We start from the raw sequence: 19,948 nt of genomic DNA on the forward strand, positions 1-19,948 counted from the left end.
AAAAGATTGTATTCTTCCAGCGTTCTTCCAGAGCATCAGGTACCTTCGACAGCTTCCACTCAGAAGGTAAGAGGTCAGTGAGGAGTACACTGCCATCCGTTCACTTACTGGATAAAACCCTGTGGAAATAACCGAGGTGAGCCTGTCCTTAAATTCCAGCCTTATCCTGAGGGCAGCGTGTCTGCAGGGTGAGACCTGACGCTAAGCTGGAAGTGTGTGTCATCGCATCTGAAGGAAGGCTCGATTCTGGGGGGTAAATAGGGCAGATCTGACATCTGCTGAGACTCACAATTGGTGTTTGGAATTCGAGTGTATGAGCAGATGCAAAGGTGATGGGTTTTCCGGTGCACTTTTTTTTTTTTTTTTTTTTTAAGAGACAGAGTGTCACTGTGTACCTCTGGCTGTCTTGGAACTCACTATGTAGACCTTGCACACAGAAAAAAATCCATGTGTGCCCCCATGCCGGGCTTTGATGTACTTTTGAAAATACCGAAAGCCCAGTGGCAATGGGGTGAGCCAGGCTGCATCCCCAGCTCTGTCTGAGCAAACTGAACAACTGCAGGGTAAGGAAAATGAGATGCTTGAATGGTCCTAAAAGAAAAAAAAAAAAAAAAGGAAGGAAAACGGCACTTGACTCTAAACTGAAGAGTGTTCTTCATGTCATGTATATTCTACTGCTAAAAGGAAAAAAAAAGAACAATGAGGCTGGGGATATGGCTCAATGGTCCGGAGATTGTCTAACATGTGCAACGCCCTTGTTTGGATTCCTAGCACTTCAAATAAATGAATAAATTGCAGGAAGAGATGAATGAGAACTCTGTGTCCCCAGAGCTTGGAAAAGCCTTCTTCAGAATCAGGTCCCTCTCTCGCAAAGTCATCTGGCTGGAAATAACAGCCACGCAAAGGCAGGCAGTGGAGGAAGCTTCCTCAGTCCTCAAAGGAAAAGAAATAGAGCGGCCGGAGGCCGAGTTACCACCATAGAATTCCTTTTTCAAGTCGGAGTCAAGGTACTATTTACTCAAGGAAACTGGTAGTCATGGAGTAAGGTCAATGGTTCTGCAGATTCATCTAGCAGAGTCAAGTGAAAACCATTAGACCCTTGTTTAACACCCTGGTGATCTAAGTGTAAAAACAAAACAAAAAAAGAAAATAGAAAAAACCACAGAGCACTGCATTTTAATATTTGTAAGAAGCATAAATCATAATGGTTTGTATGCCACACTATACAAATAAGATACCTGTACTTTCCAAAGAAAACCAACTTCTTAGAGGGTTTTCCAAACAGTCACTCCATATAGCTAAGAGCTTGACCCTTTAGCCACTGCTACAGCACGGGGGATACAGGTGATAAGTTCCCGACTCTTCCAGCTGTGCCTGTTTCTGCCGCCACTGAAGAAGCGGCCTCGCGGAGGCCTGCTGCGGCCCCTTCCATCTCCTGTGCCACCAAATGTGGGCTCTGCGGGGCAGGCGAGCGCTGACCTGATGGGACAGCCTCTGGGCATGGCTTCCCACAATCCTCATCCCCGTTAGGAGAACTTGCGCTTCTTCATGGCTTCTGCCTTGACCGCCAGGCTCTTGGCACAAATGGTCAGGACCACAATGAGCACGCCCACCACAAATGTCACCACTGGCCAGAGGAAGCAGTGCAGGAGGACGATGTCATCATGCGTGCGGCGTAGGAGAACGTCCTCTGGTCTGTAAGAGTGGAGGGCAAGGAAAGAAGAGCAGTCAGACTCTCGTTACAGCATCGGAAACTACGACCCGCGTACGAACTGGATTTCCGGCCCAAGGGGATAATCACACTTGAAAGTCAAGACTCTGATTAGGAAGACACTGTACTTTCTGCTTCAAACCCATTTCCAAAAGCTGTGAGCTCTTGAATCAAGCAATTGGTGCAAATCTGCATATCATTTATTATATCATTTGCATGCTGCAAAATGTCAAAGGTACAGCATTATTTTGCTGTCATTTTTTTTTCACCCAAAATTGCTCCCTTTTTCTTCCTTTCTTTTAACCTCACTGGTCAATGGGTATAGATGAAGCTGAATGTGATTGACGGGTAGGTATTCTCAGCAAACCTACACTCAGTCTTGGCATTGTGCTAGATCCCAAATGATTTTAATTTGAAGGGAAAAGATTAACACCACTGTTCAGGTGAGGGCGATAGAAGGTACATAGCCATCAGGTGTGCCTAACCTGCACCGTTGCTTAACCATGAATGCAGACCAACACCCTGAAATACTACTACATCATATCATAGCATCCAAAGCCTGGCACCCTTGGTATTTCTTAGGATAACTCAGCTGTTGCATATGAACCAAAGGTTTCACCCGTAAAACATTTATTAATAAAATAAAACAATGGACTGAATGCATCATCTATGTTTCTATGTGAAACTTAGCATCCATTTGAGCCACTGCCCACTGTCTTTCTGCTGGTCCTGCAAAGCGGCAGTAATCAATTTCTCTCTTGTCAGTGGGAACATTGTTTCAGTTCCCACGTTTGTCTCTGATAGAAAGCAAAGACGAGACAGGCTCCACAAACCACGCTCTCCCACCTTTCGTGATTAGACAGATGTCTGGGAGTTCAATTTTCATACAAGAGGCTTGTATTTTATGAAATATTTGCATTCCACCCAAAGGAAAGTTGGCTCTGTTCTCCTACTACTGCAGGCTATGTACCTATTCTCCCTTCAGAAAAAAAATGTTGCAAAATGATGTATCCCACTAGCCCCAAGAAAAATCAAAGGCTTCAGAGCCCAACGGCAGTGCCTTTAACAGGGAAATATACCCCTGGGAGCTTTCACTGGTACTAGCTCTTATTTCCCAGAAGGCTGATAAAGAACACTGGGTATTTCTCTTTTCTGTGTCGGGAAGTTGCCACACAGCATCCGCAGAGACAGCTGTGCAGGCTGGATACGAAATGTGCTTTTCTTCTTTGGTGCGTAATTTCAATTTTTGTGCATGCAGTGAGATTCTAGTTGGCATTTCAATGACAAGTTGTATTAAATGAACGCAGAATAACTGTGGCAGCGAGGCACCAATCGCTCCAGTGCAACAGGGCTCTGACCTGTCATTCTACATGGATTTATTATTAAATAACTTTTTCTTCTGCTGAAGAGCTGCCTGGGCTGCAGCCCTATTATCCACGTACACGTTAAAGAAACTTCACGCCTGCGTTGGAAGGAGTAGAGGTCAAGGCTCCAGAACAGCCGAGGCTCAAGGCAGTCGGAGTCACTTTTAGAGTCTTTACTGCCAACGCTGCCTCGGCTCTCTTCCCAGCTACACAGCTGGAAGATGACCCTACCTCAGTGTGCAAGAGAAGATCCAACCTGTCTCCCAAGATGCTCTTTGAGGAACACACTATTCTACGCCTTTAAAACTACTGATACAAAGAGGAGTTCTAGATTCTTCATCAAAAAGGTCAGATACACAGCAACATGAATACATTTGGTACCAGGGAAAAACCAAGAAAAAGGAGAGGGAAAGGGAATTTGGATTTTCATTTCTATAGTAACTGCACGTGTAATTTGCATAAGTAATGTGTTTTTGTAACTAATTTTCCGGTACAATGCTTCTGTGTAGATCTGCTTTGGTATGCTTTCTCCAGTCACTGTTTAGGATATTATCGAACGCCTTTATCACATATCAAACAAAAGAGCCGGGGAAACAGCTCCAGGAGGGATGCCGGAACTGCCATACAGGCCGTACAGACTGTCTGAAACACAGTTTGAAGAACAAGTGTTGGAGAAGATGTGAAGGAAACAGGCAGGAAAGAAGGAAGCCACCGGAAACTGTTGGCTCCGGAAGCTTGTCTTCCTCAGAAACTCTCTAGAATTCTATCTCCTTGTTCCTGGGCAACACTGCTGTTTCAAAGCTTTACGTGACAAAGTAAAATGACTCATGCGAGCTGCATTTGAACTGCTTCAACAAATCCTTCTTTAGAGCTAGAAAAAAAAATTATCATACACATTTCCTTCAAAACCATGCATGTCTGTCTGTACTTCAGACAGCTCTAAGGTACCCCACAATCTCCTTGGATAGGAAAACTTCATTTCTCAGGTCACTAGTCCCGTGGTAATATGATTCACTGAGATCACCTTTAAATTTCACCTAAGTTTTTCCATTTTGACTGGGCTTATTGTACTGTAATTGAAGGTACTCTCCTGCCTCAGTTATCTATGTCCTCCTGGTTGGTTGGCCAAAAACTATTTGACTTAGAATTCACTTTTTTTTTTTTTCATGGTTATATGGTCAAAATGAAGAGGAACTTCATTGAATATAGACAAAAAGGCCAAACACGATACTCTCTACCCAAGGGTCCTTTTGCAGGGCTTGGGGATTGTAATGGAAACCGAGTGAGGAAGGCGTGAGCATCCCGAAAGAAGAGCAAGTATAGCCGGGAACCGTGGGAAATGCCTGCGTGCAGCTTTGAATGGACCTTGTGGTAATGAAGACGACACTTCTGTTGGCTCGCTGCTTACTTACATTCAGCATTTACTAAGCACCGTGCTCCCTGGCAAACACTACGGCTGGACATTTCATTATTTCATTATTTATTTCTTTATGTTTTATGTTCCTTGGTGTTTCGCCTGCATGTATGTCTGTGTGAGGGTGTCAGATCCTCCTGGAATTGGAGTTACAGACGTTATGAGCTGCCATGTGGGTGCTGGGAATTGAACCTGGGTCCTCTGGGAGAGCAGACAGAGCTCTTAACTGCTGAGTCATCTCTCCACCCCCTAGGACATTACATCTTATCTCGTCCTCAAAATAACTGTGTTTGAAATTCCTTCAAGGGAGCACTGGAAGGGATTAGGTTGCTCAAATTCACACAGCTTAAAGTGAGAGCATAATAATTTGAAACCATATCAGTGTGATTTTTTTTTTTAGCTGTGTTATTTATTTACCTGTAAGCCAGCTTTTCTCAAACTAGGTTCAAGTGATACCTGTTTCAACCTCTCATTCACCTCCCTCAGAATCTAAAGTTGTGTGGCCCAGAAGTCTTGTAGGAAGTCTGGGGTGACTCTACCTGTACTTGTGCAAGCAGTATTATGTAGGGTTCTATAAGGAAAGAAGGCAGAATGTACCCTAGTTAGCCATTTCTCCGACTATCCAATGCTAGTTGATACCTAGGCCCTGATGCTTGTGAGCACTTTACTGTGTACCCTCATAGGAGCAGACAGAGTTATAGGACAGGGCAGATACGTACGGGGCAGGGCCAGAGACTAAAAGATGGACATTCAGACCACAGTGTGGAACTGGTCATAGGAGGCCTTTGCTTCTCCTATGAGAACCAAGAAGGATGCCTCCTAGGCCAGCCTCCACTCCAACAATTGAGATAAAACCAGAGATTTGGGATACATCATCTTAAAAACAGAAAATCGATCCCCTTTGACTTTGTCTAATCAACTAGGAGAAGTCACAATCCACGGTACTTGTTCTGTTGACCAGCGGGGAAAGAAAACGGTGATTAAAAAAAATAAAAAATAAAATAAGGGATTTCTTTAATCTGTTCTTATCTCAACAGGGAGTGGGGAGATGTCTCAGCTGGGAAGTGCCTGCTGGGTGATAATGAGGGTCTGAGTTCATGCACCCAGCAACCTGAACTTAGTAAAACCTGAACTTAGTTGTGCATGGCCAGAATCCTACAACTAGAGGGGGTGGAGACAAGTGAATCCCTGGACTCACTGGGCAGCCAATCTAGCCAATCAGCGAGCTTTGGGTTCAGTAAGAGATGCTGTCTCAAAAGACAACATAGCCTAGCATGACACACACCTTTAATCCCAGCATTCCGGAGGCAGGGTGGGGGTCAATTCAGTGAGTTTGAGGTCAGCCACAGTATAATTAGAGGAAGAAATAAAGATAAGTAAACTAAGCAATACTGAAGACACCTGACACCAGCCTCTGGCCTCCACACATGTATATTATGCAGCTACACATACGTGCACATGCACCCACATGCACAAATGCATACACTTTACACATGCACACACGTGCTACACACATCCCATAACTAGGATTGCATAATTTATGAACATGATACTATGGAAACTATACCAACCATGAACCAAGAGAACCCACTTAAAAGCGCTGTCTCCATGAGATCTTACAGGGAACAGAGGCCCTTCTAGAGCATCAGAATCCTTTCCATGGTCTTAGCACAGGATTTTTTCCCCACCATGAAAACTGCTACAATGTCAAGATTTTGACCCATTTTAGCAAGACAATGAGACATCCTTCTACCAGCTCCAGTCCTCTTGCCTTGTCTTTTCAGTTTTGTATATTTGGAATTGACCTTGATAAATCCTCCCTCGCACACATACCCCCTTTTGGTACTCGGTACTGAACCTGTGGCCTTGCACTATTGTGTGCACACCCGACTCCTGAACTGTGCGCATTGCCATCTCCAGTCCTCCCAAGCAATGGAAGATGTGCAACGTTTACATATTACACTTATTGTTATAAACTACCAAGCCTGACTCAGAACATACTGTATCATTAGAAACATTTTCACACTTGGGGGGGGATTTTAAGTTCTAAAATATTTCATAATTACTATAATAAAAATAATTCCACAAGCATGGCCTAAGCCCCACGCGCCAGGGCTCTGACCTGGTTGCATTGCCAAAGGACACCAAAAACTATGAAGGGTTCATCACTCAAGCCTTGTGAACAGGTGCCATCTAGGCCTGCTTTAAAGGGGCTCCCAGGTGCCCAGGATGATGTTCCCAGTTAGTTCCTTGGGCAGCCGAGGATAGGGAACCTGAAATGGCCTTATCCTATAGCCACACTGATGAATATCTTGCATATCACCATACAACCTTCATCTGGTGATGGATGGAGATAGAGACAGAGACCCACACTGGAGCACTGGACTGAGCTCCCAAGGTCCCAATGAGGAGCAGAAGGAGGGAGAACACGAGCAAGGATGTCAGGACCGTGAGGGGTGTGCCCATCCACTGAGACAGTGGGGCTGATCTATTGGGAGCGCACCAAGGCCAGCTAAACCTTATTTATTATTTATAACATGACCTAGTTTCAAGAAGAACCTGAAAAGAACAATACAAACAGAAGATCTGAATAAAACAAAGTCCTTAATCTGACAGCTGAGAAGAAGAGCAACGTAATTAGAATGGGGGTAAAGGAAAAACGTCACCAAGAAGAGCCCCCGTTCTTAGTTTAATAAAATAAAACTTATCTATGAGCCTCCTGGTACTCAAAGGTGGTGGGAAAGGAAATACTAACTACCCAACTGCTATTACAGAAGAAAAGAAACAGGAGAATTTGGAATTTTGTTAGGCTAACCTAGAAGAAAAAATATTCTGTATTTTACCTAAATGAATACATATTTACCCAAATGAATAAATGTGTTGCATTTTGAAGGACCAGGACTGCAGTTCCTCAGCATTAATGATGAAATCGCTTTAGGGCTTCTCAGCACACTGAGTCCAAAGTCTCCGATCTGCAGGACTGAACAGTGTTGCAGAGTTTGGTACATCTATCACCCTCGAGAATAAATTCAACTCAACGATGCTTTCACAACCTTAGGCCAGCATCAGCCTGGCTTTTGACATTGGATGCACCAGACCGAAACCCTAAGGCTGGAGCATGGGCACCCAGTGCTCTTGCCCTGGAGGTAACGGAATGAAAAGCCACCAGGAGAACTAGTGATGTGTTCTCTGACAGCTTAACTCAGTCTGTATGGGGGTAGGCTTTTCAGTTGGCCTTATAAAATTTTCTACTTAAGTCTAAACATGTGAGCAAATATTTAAATGACATACCACCAGCGGGCCGAGGATCTGAGTGTGACCCCTAGAATCCAGGTGGAAAATGCTGGCCACAGTGGCCTGCACTTGGAATTCCAGCACTGGGGAGGCCAAAACAGGCAGATCCCTGGGTCTTGCTAGTCAGCCAGCCCAGTCGGTTGGTAAGCTCCAAGCTAATGAGCTGTCTCAAGGAAAAAAGAAGAAGACTGAAGGCTACTGAAGAATGAAACCTGAGGTTGTCCTTTGTCCTCCACACGTAACACACACGAGCACATGCACATACACACATGAGCACATGCACGCACATGAACACATGCATATACACAAACGAGCACACACATACATGAACACACACATGAATGCATGCATACATGAACACATGCGCACACATGAGCACATGCATGAGCACATGCACACACATAAAAGATCACATGCACACACATGAACACATGGCACACATACACAAAGCTTTACTGTGGTTAGGCATGAGAAATGTGGGATCCTGGAGGTGGCAGAAAGTTAACTTAAGCTGAAAACATTTGAGATTAAACTGACAAGACAAACTTCTAGAAATTTCCTCCTCTGCATAACCATGCAACTTCTGGGATCCAAGGCTACCACGCATTTCCTCTCTGAGGGGTCCAGTTTTCACAGACCACTCATGCTTGCAGAGACAAACACTGTCACAAACTTCCCCTCCTAAAGGCCAGCCTGGCCATCACTGCAGCCTTTTCTTTGCCACCCTTGTATGCATGCCCCAAATCTAACCACTTCTTCTCTTAGTTGAGGTCCTTTGCATAAAACTACAACAAAGTCCTTGAGATAATTCATTTATGGAAAAGAAAGATGTGCTCGGGCCTGTGGCAAGGCACCATATCATGCTGGCGGCACATGGTAGAGCGACCGCTCTCTTCATTCACAGGGAATAAAGGGAAACACAGACAAGGGTTCCACAATTCTCTTCTACACCATGGCCCCAATGACCTGAAGACTGTCTAATGGTTTCCACCCTTCAAAAATTACAATGCTTTTCAATACAGGAGCCAAGTGGGTCACTCAGAACACAAACACTAGCAGAGTATTAGTCAATGTTTCGGTTTTTAGCAATACCATATTCTGTAGCCCTTCTAGAAGGAGACCGGATGAAAGCATACTCCATGAAGATACCAAATTTGATCTATTGATTTAATAATTTAAAAACTAATCTTTGAAGTTTCTTTTCTATTTAAAGACACTAAAGATTGGCGAATAGAAATGCTGGGAACCAGAGTTTCACAGCTTAGCTGTAGAGAGATTACTTAGGATGCACAAGGCCCTGGGTTTGCCCGCTAGCAAATAAGAAAGTTGAACTTGATTTTGGTATAACCGAACCATCCTATTCGAGAGTAATTAGCTGATATGTCTAGTTGCTGGGGAAGCAGTCATATGACCTTGCCAATAAGGTAGAAAAAGCACACTCGTCTTCCTTGTGGCTGCAGGAGGGGACTTGCTCAGCCCACTGACAGTGGTAGAGAGAGGGACAAGCCACACGGGTCCTTCACAGTGAGCGTTCTTACACTGCGCTTCTCTCCTGTGGGGACACACTTGGAACCCTGGCGTAGTATAAAGTTAGCTTAAGCTGAAGGCATTTGAGACTAAACAGACAAGACAAACTCCTTCTAGAGATTTCCTCCTCTGCCTAACCACGCAACTTCTGGGATCTGAGGCCACCCTGCATTTCTTCTCGGAGAGTTCTAGTCTTCACAGAAGATCACTCATGCTTGCACAGGCAAACATTGTCACAAACTTCCCCTCCCAGAAGTCCATTTGTCTGTCACTAGGACCTTTCCTTTGTCATATGCATGACCAAATCTAATTACTTCCTATATACAAAAATCATATTTATTAACACTGATCAAGTTTGTTTGCGTTTTCTCCTGCTAATGTATTATTTGTCAATTTCATTCCCATTTCCAGACATTAAATCTGAAGGAGTAGAGGGGTTTTCCTCCCCGACACCATTTTGAGCTCATTTTGACTCACACAGGCTTAGCGATGATGCTATGGTCAGGGCTTTAAAAAGCCTGGACGGCAGCTATCTTGGGAGCGTGGTGTTGCTCCAGAGGGTTCCTATCTATGGATAGTATGCTCGCCACACATCTATAAATGTTAGTCACACCCTCCAGTTGTCCTCTGCCGTCTTTCCCAGGCTGACTCAGAGAGATTGCACAGGGGTTACCTCTCTTTTGTGGAAGAAGTTAAGTCAGATCCAAATCTAGGGGTATGCAGAGAAACATATGCACCTGATGGCGGCAGGAGAAGGAGTCAAGTGGCAGGGGCGTTATTTTGGAGAAACAAAGGGTCGAATTAATTATAAAGTAGACAGTGTATAACTAGGTACATGCTGAAGGAAGGACCCGATAATCTACCCGTGGAGGACTGCATTTGAGAATATGCGCTTGACTTAGACAAAGCTAACCCTGAGGTAAATGTTTAATCCATTCTTCACGCCTTAGTTTTCTCATCTGTAAAAGGTGCGTTCATTACTTTTCCCCCATTGTTGTGAAAAATATCTAATAAAAATCAGGATAAAGAAGGTTGGAAGGATCTCGTATGCCTCATAGTTTAAGAGACATAGTTCATCGCGGTGGGGAAGATGCTGGTGGCAGCTGATCATATTATGTCATTCTCAGGAAGCAGAGTGCAGACAGGAAGTAGAGGCAGGCTATAAAACCCTTCTTCTACTGAGACTCCATCTCCTCAACCTTCTACAACCTTCCAAATCAGTGACATCAGCTGGAACCACTGTTCAAGCACATGAATGTTTGGCGATCAAACACATGAATGTGGGGGTGATCGAACACATGAATGTGGGGGTGATCAAACACATGAGTGTGGGGGTGATCAAACACATGAGTGTGTGGGGGTGATCAAACACATGAGTGTGTGGGGGTGATCAAACACATGAGTGTGGGGGTGATCAAACACATGAGTGTAGGGATGATCAAACACATGAGTGTGTGTGGGGGGGTGATCGAACACATGAGTGTAGGGGTGATCAAACACATGAGTGTGGGGGGCGGTGGAGGCATGTCCTATTCAAACCACAACAGTGGGATGGCAAAAGAGCTGCCTTACTCCCGAGAACTAAATGAGATATGGAAGTGAGGTGCTTCAGTAGCTTCCTGAATGGGGAGCCCATAAGAGACAGCAGGGAGAATAATTGTCAGTACTCAGTAAAACCCGATTCTGGAATGGTGACCATACTGGGTCTTCTCCGGGTACCTCCTTCACCTGTACATTGTAAGGAGGTAGTCACGGGCAGTCCCTCTGATCTCATTAAAATCCTGGCAGAGAGGACTCTGTTGCTCCTTGATCCCCCGTGTCATGAACAGTGAGCATCCATCCTGCATGGCAGGCTTACGGGGAGCAAAGGTGACCAACAGGACAGGTTCCACAAGCAAATGATGTTTTCCAATTCTACCACACACGTCAGGCAGAGGCAAGAAAACAGCCCCTAACGTCAGAGCCTTCATTAGGAACATAAACAGGAGTTATGCGCTAAAACACATCCTACAAACATCCTTTCACAGAACTAGATGACGCCGAGGGCGGTCCCCAGCTACAGATGGGGCCAGCGTCAGTGACTGTCTCAACAGACAATTTCTAAGAACCCTGAGGGAGCTGCTGTGGTTCTGCACTTACACAGTGACATGCATCTTTTGGTTCGAATCATGCTAAGTGCTCACTGCTTTTTTTTTTTTTTTTTAAACAACCTGTCTGTCTTCTCAACCTGACTCTTGAAGTGCTGGCATCAAACATTTGTTATGTGTAACCCGTGTCTATGAAAGCTCCTAATTTCTCAGGAAAAAAAATGCAGGCATCACTGTCAAGATTTGCAAGCAGAAAGTATGAACTTTTGACTTAGAAAAAATACTAGTTTCCATCTCTTTGCTTTCGATCTACAGAAGCAACGTGGCCAGCTGCCTCTGGCTCTGGTCACACAGCCACAACGGCCTTCGACACTGAGGCTTCTCTGCCATACTGGCATGGACTCTCAAACTGTGAGCTGCAATAAAGCTGCAACTCCTTGAAGTTGCTTTTGTCAGGTGTTTTCCCACAGCAACAAGAAAGTAACAATACCGTCTAGATCCCTCCAACATTGGGATGCTGGCAGCTTAGTGTTCAAATCCGCTTGTTTCCAGGGACAGGGGCTGACACCAGCAGAGCGTCTGCACACGTAAAAAGAGACTGTTTTTGGAAGCTCACTCTAACAGCCCCATTTTCTGTCATTTCCCTAAGCTGAATCATGTTCTCAACTCTCGCTGCAGGCAGAGGACATGGAATAATCGCAGATTGCACACTTGCAACGTGGGTGTGAGAAACCGTTTCCCGGGAGAAGAAGACAAACACACGGATGAACCCAAAATAAGCACACGAGCCGGGATTCCATTGGGTGCTTGGAAGGCTGGCAAGAGCTTCAACATTTTGGTTCTCAAGGAAATGAGCAGGGTAAGGAATCCCCTCAAATGTCACTGTATCGCCTTCCTGTCTGAACATGAGTGGGCACAAGGCGTGCACCAGTGGCATCTTAAAGGAGGTCAAGAAACACTTTCCTCCCCATGGTTCCCAGGAGAAAAGTCAAGATGGCAAGGGTGTCACAAGTCAGGGGTAGAAGACAGTAGGCTCAGCCACACCCGGGAGGGTTCTCACAAAAGAATGGACCCGAGCATCTGCTCAGCTCCACTTAGATGATCTCCCTGGGGTTCCTCCGGACCTAGAAGAGCTCTGCATTCTGCTAAGCTCAAACTGTGAGCTCAACAAATGTGAGCGGCATGGCAAAAGGCCTCAGAGGATGGAGTAAAAAATCTATGTCCCTGAACTACAGCTGAGCAAATCCGGAGAGGGAAACGCGATCCTAGCCTTCATGGGGATCTAAAGGCCGCGTCTATTTGTTGGAAACTGCAAATGCCAGAGCTGTATTCGCCCAAACAGTCATGCGTATTTACTTGTGTTTCTACAGATTGTGCCAACTATTTTCAGATAATTTCAAAAACAAGTGATCATATTTACTCCTCTGCTTGCCTCTCTGCCTTTTTGTTTTTTATGAGTGGGTATGCCTATATATGTTCACGTGTGTGAGGGTGTTGTGTACGAGTGCGTGGGGGGGGGTGCACGCGCTCGTGCATGTAAGCCAGAAGTCAACCTCGGAACATTCCTCGGGCACTACCCACACTCTTTGAGACAGGTTGTGCTGGGGTAGTTTTATGTCAACTTGACACAGCTGACGTCATCGGAGAGGAGGGAAACCTCAATTAAGAAAATGCCTCCGTAAGATCAGGCTGTGGGCAGGCCTGTACGGAATTTTCTTAATTAGTGACTCATGAGGCAGGGCACAGCCCACTGTGGGAAGCGCCCATCCCACCTGCCTGAGTTTCCTGTCCTGACATCCTTCAGTGATGGACAGTGATGTGGAAGTAGAAGCCAAATAAACCCTTTCTTCCCCATAGTGCTTTGGCCAAGGTGTTTCATCACAGCAGCAGTAACTAAGACATAGGGTCTCTCACTGACATAGGACTTACCACGAAGCTGAGGATGGCTGGCTAGAGATGCCCAAGGAGCTGCCTGTCTTGTATGCCTCCCCAGTGCTAGGACTAAAAGCATCTGTCACCACCCCGGGTGCCTCCTGGGAATCAAACTCAGGTATTGACTGAGCTATCTGCCCAGACCCCTCTCTGTTTGTTTACAAAATCCACGTCTAGCCCAACCTCTCCCACTGTGGGATAGTTTCTGTTCTTCCAACTCATCCTGCTGGAGGGCTCTGCCTGCGCTGGGACACCTCTGAACCTGCTCCTCGCGGGTACATCCCTATTCTGGCCTCACGTGCTATGCGATGCTGCTGGCCTGGGAACGGCCACATGAGAAGATACCAGGTAGGCACATGGCTATTCAGATGCACCCCACAGCAATTCGCTCCCTAATTTTCTCAGCTAAGCACCAGTGCTGACGAGGTTCAGTTCAGTTCTCTACCATTAGACCCTCAATGAAGAAAAGCCGCTCACAGGTCCATTTCCTCACCCTTGCGTGTCAGTCATGCACTATTATTCTGGCAGCTGTGGAAAAAAGATTTTAAAATGGGCCTTGGGTTGGAAAAGAACAGCTGAGTATCTTGTATATTGCAAGTTTGAAGGAAGGGTTACCTTCTACTCTAACGCTGTCATTCTACAAGGTTCCCAGTTATTAGAAGCCCTGCTTCACTACAATGTGTTGTAAAAAAGCAGCTATTTTTAAGTTAAATAATTAGAAGAGTATATATATATATATATGTGTGTGTGTGTGTGTGTGTGTGTGTGTGTGTGTGTGTGTGTATGTATATATATGTTTTGGTACTGCACATAAAAAAAGAGAAGCAGGCCTAGCATTTCCACCCAGGCAAACTCACACGTCTGGACCCCTAAATTGCATCCTACAGGATACACGAATAATAATAGCTTTCACACTCAGTGTTGTTGTTGTTGTTGTCTGTTGTGCAATTGTGTCTCTTTGCCACAATGCATTAAGCAGATATTAAGATGTTTCTGGATTATAAAATTAGCCGAATTAGTTTTGAGGCTCTATTCCTACAGGATAAGTCTCTCCTTAACAAGCTCCTACAAAGAACATACGACTGAGAAACATGCATGACAATTAGAGCAGTGACCAATGACTAAACAACAATACCTGTGTGTGCCAGCAGCTTAACGTCATCCCTGGAGCATATGATAGCCAATGTTCAATAAGACAATATGCAAATAATTAACAGCAGAGTGGCCATCTGAACGTGTTTTTTTAAAAAAAAAAAATAAAGAGTTTGAAGTTCACAGAAAACTTCTACGCATCGAGCAGTATGGATTCCTAGGGATATCATTTTCTTTTCTTTTGCCATCTGACCACCACTAACATTCCAGATGGGGACTACGCCTTAAAGCTGTATAAAACCCAAGGCAGATGTGCATACTCCCCTTGTCGTAGACTTCCAAATCTAAAGGGCACAGCTTCCAGACAAGTACTTGGGCATTTAAATAGGCTTTCTTGGGATTTGGTTCTCCGACATTTGCTCAACACCTACGACTGGCAGGCATCAGGGCCACCCTCCTCGCTGGCTTGCCCATGAGCAGTAAACGTGAGGGTGAGAACAGTCTCTTCTGCCTACACTCCCACCGCCCAGCCCGACACTGGCACATGCTTGTTTGGGGTGTTCTGCAGATGCTTGCTCTCCCTCATGGCGACGATCCACTTCAAGATGCAGCGGCCGTTTGCTCACAGTGCAGAGAAAAGAAGGGGTGCTTAAGTGTGCCCAGGGGTGGGGGCGGGGAGGAAAGACCTTGTGAGCAGATATATGAAAGGACAGCAATATAGGTTTTGGGGAATAAATGCACACAGAGTTTATTGGGCGAGGGGGCGCCATGAAGAGGCGCACATTCGGCAGGCTGGCGTTTCCAATGACTTTGCCATCGGTAGTAACCACAACAAAAATGTTTACGGTAATGAGTCTCTGGTCAGAATTAACAGAAACTCTTGTGTTATCATATCCCAACACAGGCTAGCACCCTGGTCCCTGTTAGCAACTCTTCATCAGGGACTTTAAGAACACAGACTCCGGAAACAAAGCACAGAGGTTGGAAGTTGATCTCAAAGATGAGGAGAGCAGAACAGTGGGTTGGGGAGGCTGATAAAGAAATAGAAATGGAGACGGGGAACAGTTACCACAATAAAGTAGACAGAAGGAATGGACTGCAGGATTCTACAGCTCAATAGGATATGTATAACATACAATAGCCTACTGTATATTTAAAAAGAACTTGATGAGAGAAGTTCCCAGGCTTTAAGGAAACAATAAATGTCCGAGGAAGTGTGATTAGTACTGTTGATTTGATTGGCATCCACTGGATTAATGCGTTGAATCGCCTCACTGTCTGGACTCTAGATACATACACTTCTTATTCACCGATCCTGGCTACTCTTACCCAAGCACGTGGTTCAGATAGGCTGCTCAACCTCCGGAGGCTTCAGCTCTGCCATGTGCAGAATGAGGACAATGGACAGAACACCCTGCACAACTACACAGAATCTGGAATTAACGTCTATGAAGCACTTGAGCAACTTTTGACACAGAGGTAGCAGGATGGATAGAAGTTGGCTCATGTTGGCTGGGATGGTACAAAATAGGTCTCTTAAGTTCCAGGGGTTTTAGCATCTTTATTAACAGAAGTTCTCCTGACTTAACAATTACCATGGTATCTAAGGGTTCAGTCAGTAAAATGCTTCACAAGTGCAAACACAAGCTCATGAGTCTGATCCATGGAACCCACACTTACAAAGACAGGCATGGTGGTACACACTTGTAATCTCAGTGCTGCGGAGGTGGAGACAGAGAGATCTCTTGGGCTCCCTAGCCAGTAAAAAATGATCCAAAAGATACGTGGATGGTACCTGAGGAACAACACCCAAGACTGTCCTCTGGCCTCCTTGTGAATGAACACACATGTACATGTACGCAAGTGTACCAACACAGACATGCGTGTACACACACACGCACACACACGTGTTAGAATAGAAGAAGTAGCCAGTTCAACAGGTACTAGAATCAAGATTCAAAACAATCACAAGAGACTAAAATGATCCATTACAATCAATAATATATATTTATAGAAAAATAAATTACAGTTCCTGTACTTATGCCCAGAATGCAAGTTCCCCCTGGTGTGGGAGGGATTTCTTATTAATAAAGAAACTGCCTAGGCCCCTTGACAGGCCAACCCTTAGGTGGGTGGGGTAAACAGAACAGAATGCTGGGAGAAAGAAGCTTAGTCGAGGGGTCGCCATGATTCTCCCACTCCAGACAGACGCAGGTTAAGATCTTCTCTGGTAAGCCACCTCGTGGGCTACACAGATTATTAGAAATGGGTTAGATTAATATGTAAGAGCTAGCCAGTAAGAGGCTACAGATAACGGGCCAGGCAGTGTTTAAAAGAATACAGTTTCTGTGTAATTATTTCAGGCATAAGCTAGCCATGCGGGCGGCCGCATGCCGGGGACGCAGCCCCACCGCTCTTATCTCTACACCCCCAGTTTAGGAACTGGGGGAAAGTTGCTTTCAGAGAAACATATAGTGCTAGGATGAGCTCAAGAGTGCGGCTTGTGCCTAGTGTGTCAAGTCCCTGCTTTCATCACTAGCGCTGAAAAAGAGCAAAGATGGGAGGTGGGGTGTGAGGCATATATAATGCAGACAGGAGTAAAAGGGGCCTTATTGCCAGCTGTGTGTGCACTGACAGTTGTCACACATACTCAGAGCTAATGGCGAAGGTGCCCTGTCCTGGACTCCGCTTTAGTGTCTAGACTCAACACTGGTGATGGAAAGTTTCTGATTTGTGATGAACAGGCTAGCTCAGGTCACGGAAAGAAGGGCATCACAGCTAGGCATGGTGCATCCCTGCTATCCCAATACTCAGCAGGCAGAAGCAGGAGAACTGCTACAGTTTAAAACCAGCCAGGTCTACAGAGCATGGATATATTTCAGAGAACAGACCAAGAAAGAAAGAAGGGGGGAGAGGGGGAGAGAGGGAGGGAGGGAGGGAGGGAGGGAGGGAGGGAGGGAGGGAGGGAGGGAGGGAGGGGAGAAACAGAAGGAGCAGGAAGAGGAGGAGAAGCAGGAAAAGGAGGGGCAGAAGGGGCAGGAGGAGGAACAAGAGAAGCAGCAGGAGGAGGAGCAGGGGAGCAGAGGGAGGATAGAGAGGGAGAAAGGAGGAGAAGCAGCAGGAGGAGGAGGAGCAGAGGGAGGAGCAGGAGGAGGAGCAAAGGGAGGTGGCCCAGCAGCAGCACCAGGAGGTGTTGGCTCCAGCTCCCGTGGCCTAGAACCTGAAAGGTGTTATGTCTGCCACAAGATTCAGACAGCACAGTCTGCCTCCAGAGTGAGACACAGCACTAGCCAGGACTGCGGTAAAGCTGGCCGGTCTCAGCACATGCTTGCAAGATGGCAAGGCGAGTGCCAATGCTGTGCTAACATCTGTTCGTGACTCCCCAGGGGCCCCCCTCCCCAGTCACCAATGAGTCACTCCCTTTCTGCCTCTTCTGTTTGCTTAGTGGAGATCCGGAAACTCAAAGAACTAATTAAAAACAAACAAAAACAAGCAACAAAGCAAAAGTTCTTATTAACTGAAAATGTTTGAAGATGGATGGGCAGGCTGAGAGGAAAGAAGAGGAGATATCCACATCTGTCAGAGCTGGTCCAATACAGAAAACGATGTGGTACAAATCCGTTTATCTGGGATTTGTCTTGCTTTGAATATGAAATCTCCCCCACGGGCTAAAGCGTTTGGGCAACTGGTGCCCAGCAGGCGATGCCTGTTTTCCTTTTGGGGCAGACAGAACATCACTATGTAGAGCAGGATGGCCTCAAACCCTGAGATCCCCCTGTCTTTGCATCTGCATCCCAAGGACCGGAAATAAAGGCACAGCCCGCCGTACCCGCCCCTCTGTTTGTTTTGGTGGTGCTATTTGGAAGGCTACAGAAGTTTTGGGGGTTGGGAACATCCCTTGAGAGGGAGGGGTCACTAAGGGAAGGCCTTGAGGTCTCACAGTCCGGCCCCACTTCCTGTCTGCTCTCCGCCCCCTCACTTCCGGAAGAATCCACCAGCTACCCAGCAGCTGATTCATGATTGACAGGCCAGCCGACGATGCCTTCCCCGGTGTGATGGACTGCATCCCCTCAAACGATAAACCAGAATAAACCCTGAAGACGCTCGCTTCTTGACAGCCAATTAGTTCCAGCACACGTTTTATTTAACCAGGGATTGGAGTAAAGGACTGAACAGATGTCAGCCTATGAGTCTGCGGGCTCCACATACACTCTCCGTGTGCCACAAGCGCCTTCTGGCCCCATTGTATCTAGCATGAAACCGAGGCAAGAGCGCTGCTGCGGTAAGTGGTCCAAGGTCATTCACTGAGTCAAGAACAGGAGCTATGCATAGAACTGAAGTCTCCTGACGCACAGCCCTGTCCTGCATTCCACCAGCCGGTGATGCTGCACTCTGTGACCTACTTGTCCTGTGCCTCTTGTAGTTTTCCTCCTCAACTCCCCCAGGGCTCTCTTTGAAGGCTGCATAAAGCACTTTAAATGAAAAGTGATTTGATAACATCCCATTTGTGATTTCATTGCCATGACGAGAAAAGCCGTTAGAAGATGAACTCGCCCAGCGCGAAGGCATTCTGATTAGCCATCAGAAAAGAGAATCTCAATTGCACATTTTAAATAATGCATGGTGTTTAGATGTCAGGCGGAGAAGGAACGCTGGAATGAATTCCATACATATCCTACAGCTTGCTGGAGACAGCAAACACCACTTTTATAAAAGTACAGATTTGGAGACTAAACAGAGCCTTCAGTTCTGATGTAATGTCTCAATATGGAACTAGACACGAATGTACATGGGAAAGACTAAGATTTCAAATTCACTGTTCTGTTCTTGAAGACTCATGCTATGTCACTGAACTCAAAGTATAAAGAGAAAGCCAATATGCTTATGAAAAAAAAAAAGCTATGGTGTGGGGCTGGAGAGATAGCTCGGTGTTTGAGAGCACTGGCTGCTCTTCCAAGGACCCAGGTTCAATTCTCAGCACCCACATGGCAGCTCCCAGCTGTCTGTAGCTCTAGTTTCCAGGAGACCTGACACTGTCACACAGATGTACATGCAGGCAAAACACCAATGTACATGAGATAAAAATAATTAAATAATTCAAAGATAAAGGAACTATGGAGTCAGACCCTTCTTTAATCAAAGATTAAGAAGTACCTCTCACAGAAACTAGAAAATAAAATTAGTGATGAAAATTATAACATAAAACACCAATTCAACGGTTTATTTAAAATTCAGATCTGAGCCAGAGAGATGGCACAGTAGGTAGAGGTGCCAGCTGCACAAGCCTGAGGCACTGAATTCAATTCCCAGAACCTACCTAAGAAAGCTGGCTCTATAACGCCAGGACTCTGGGCTTGAGACAGGGGATGAAACTCACAGGCCGGCTAGCCTGGGGGTACACAGTGCAGCAGCAGAAAGAGGGCAGCCTTGAACCCACAAGGAGGAAGGAGAACACTTCCCTGAGAGTGTCCTCTGACCTTTACATGTGGGCAGCAGATGTGGGCCACGGCATGAACCACCACCACCC

At 45.8% G+C, this 19,948-nt stretch overlaps 1 protein-coding gene across 1 annotated transcript in view; it reads right to left on the reverse strand.

The window, feature by feature from the left end:
• Positions 1–1,160: 1,160 nt before the first annotated feature.
• Kcnmb4 (potassium calcium-activated channel subfamily M regulatory beta subunit 4) overlaps positions 1,161–19,948 on the reverse strand; it is a 51,503-nt gene continuing 32,715 nt past the window's right edge. Inside the window, exon 3 of the mRNA XM_050135602.1 lies at positions 1,161–1,695. Within this exon, the coding sequence (XP_049991559.1) occupies positions 1,527–1,695 (169 nt within the window). The 3' untranslated portion in view covers positions 1,161–1,526. The remainder of the gene's footprint in view (positions 1,696–19,948) is intronic.

Source organism: Alexandromys fortis, unplaced genomic scaffold (assembly GCF_014885135.2).
Source record: "Alexandromys fortis isolate MF-2015 unplaced genomic scaffold, M_Fortis_MF-2015_v1.1 scaffold_24, whole genome shotgun sequence".
Taxonomy (NCBI): Eukaryota; Metazoa; Chordata; class Mammalia; order Rodentia; family Cricetidae; genus Alexandromys; species Alexandromys fortis.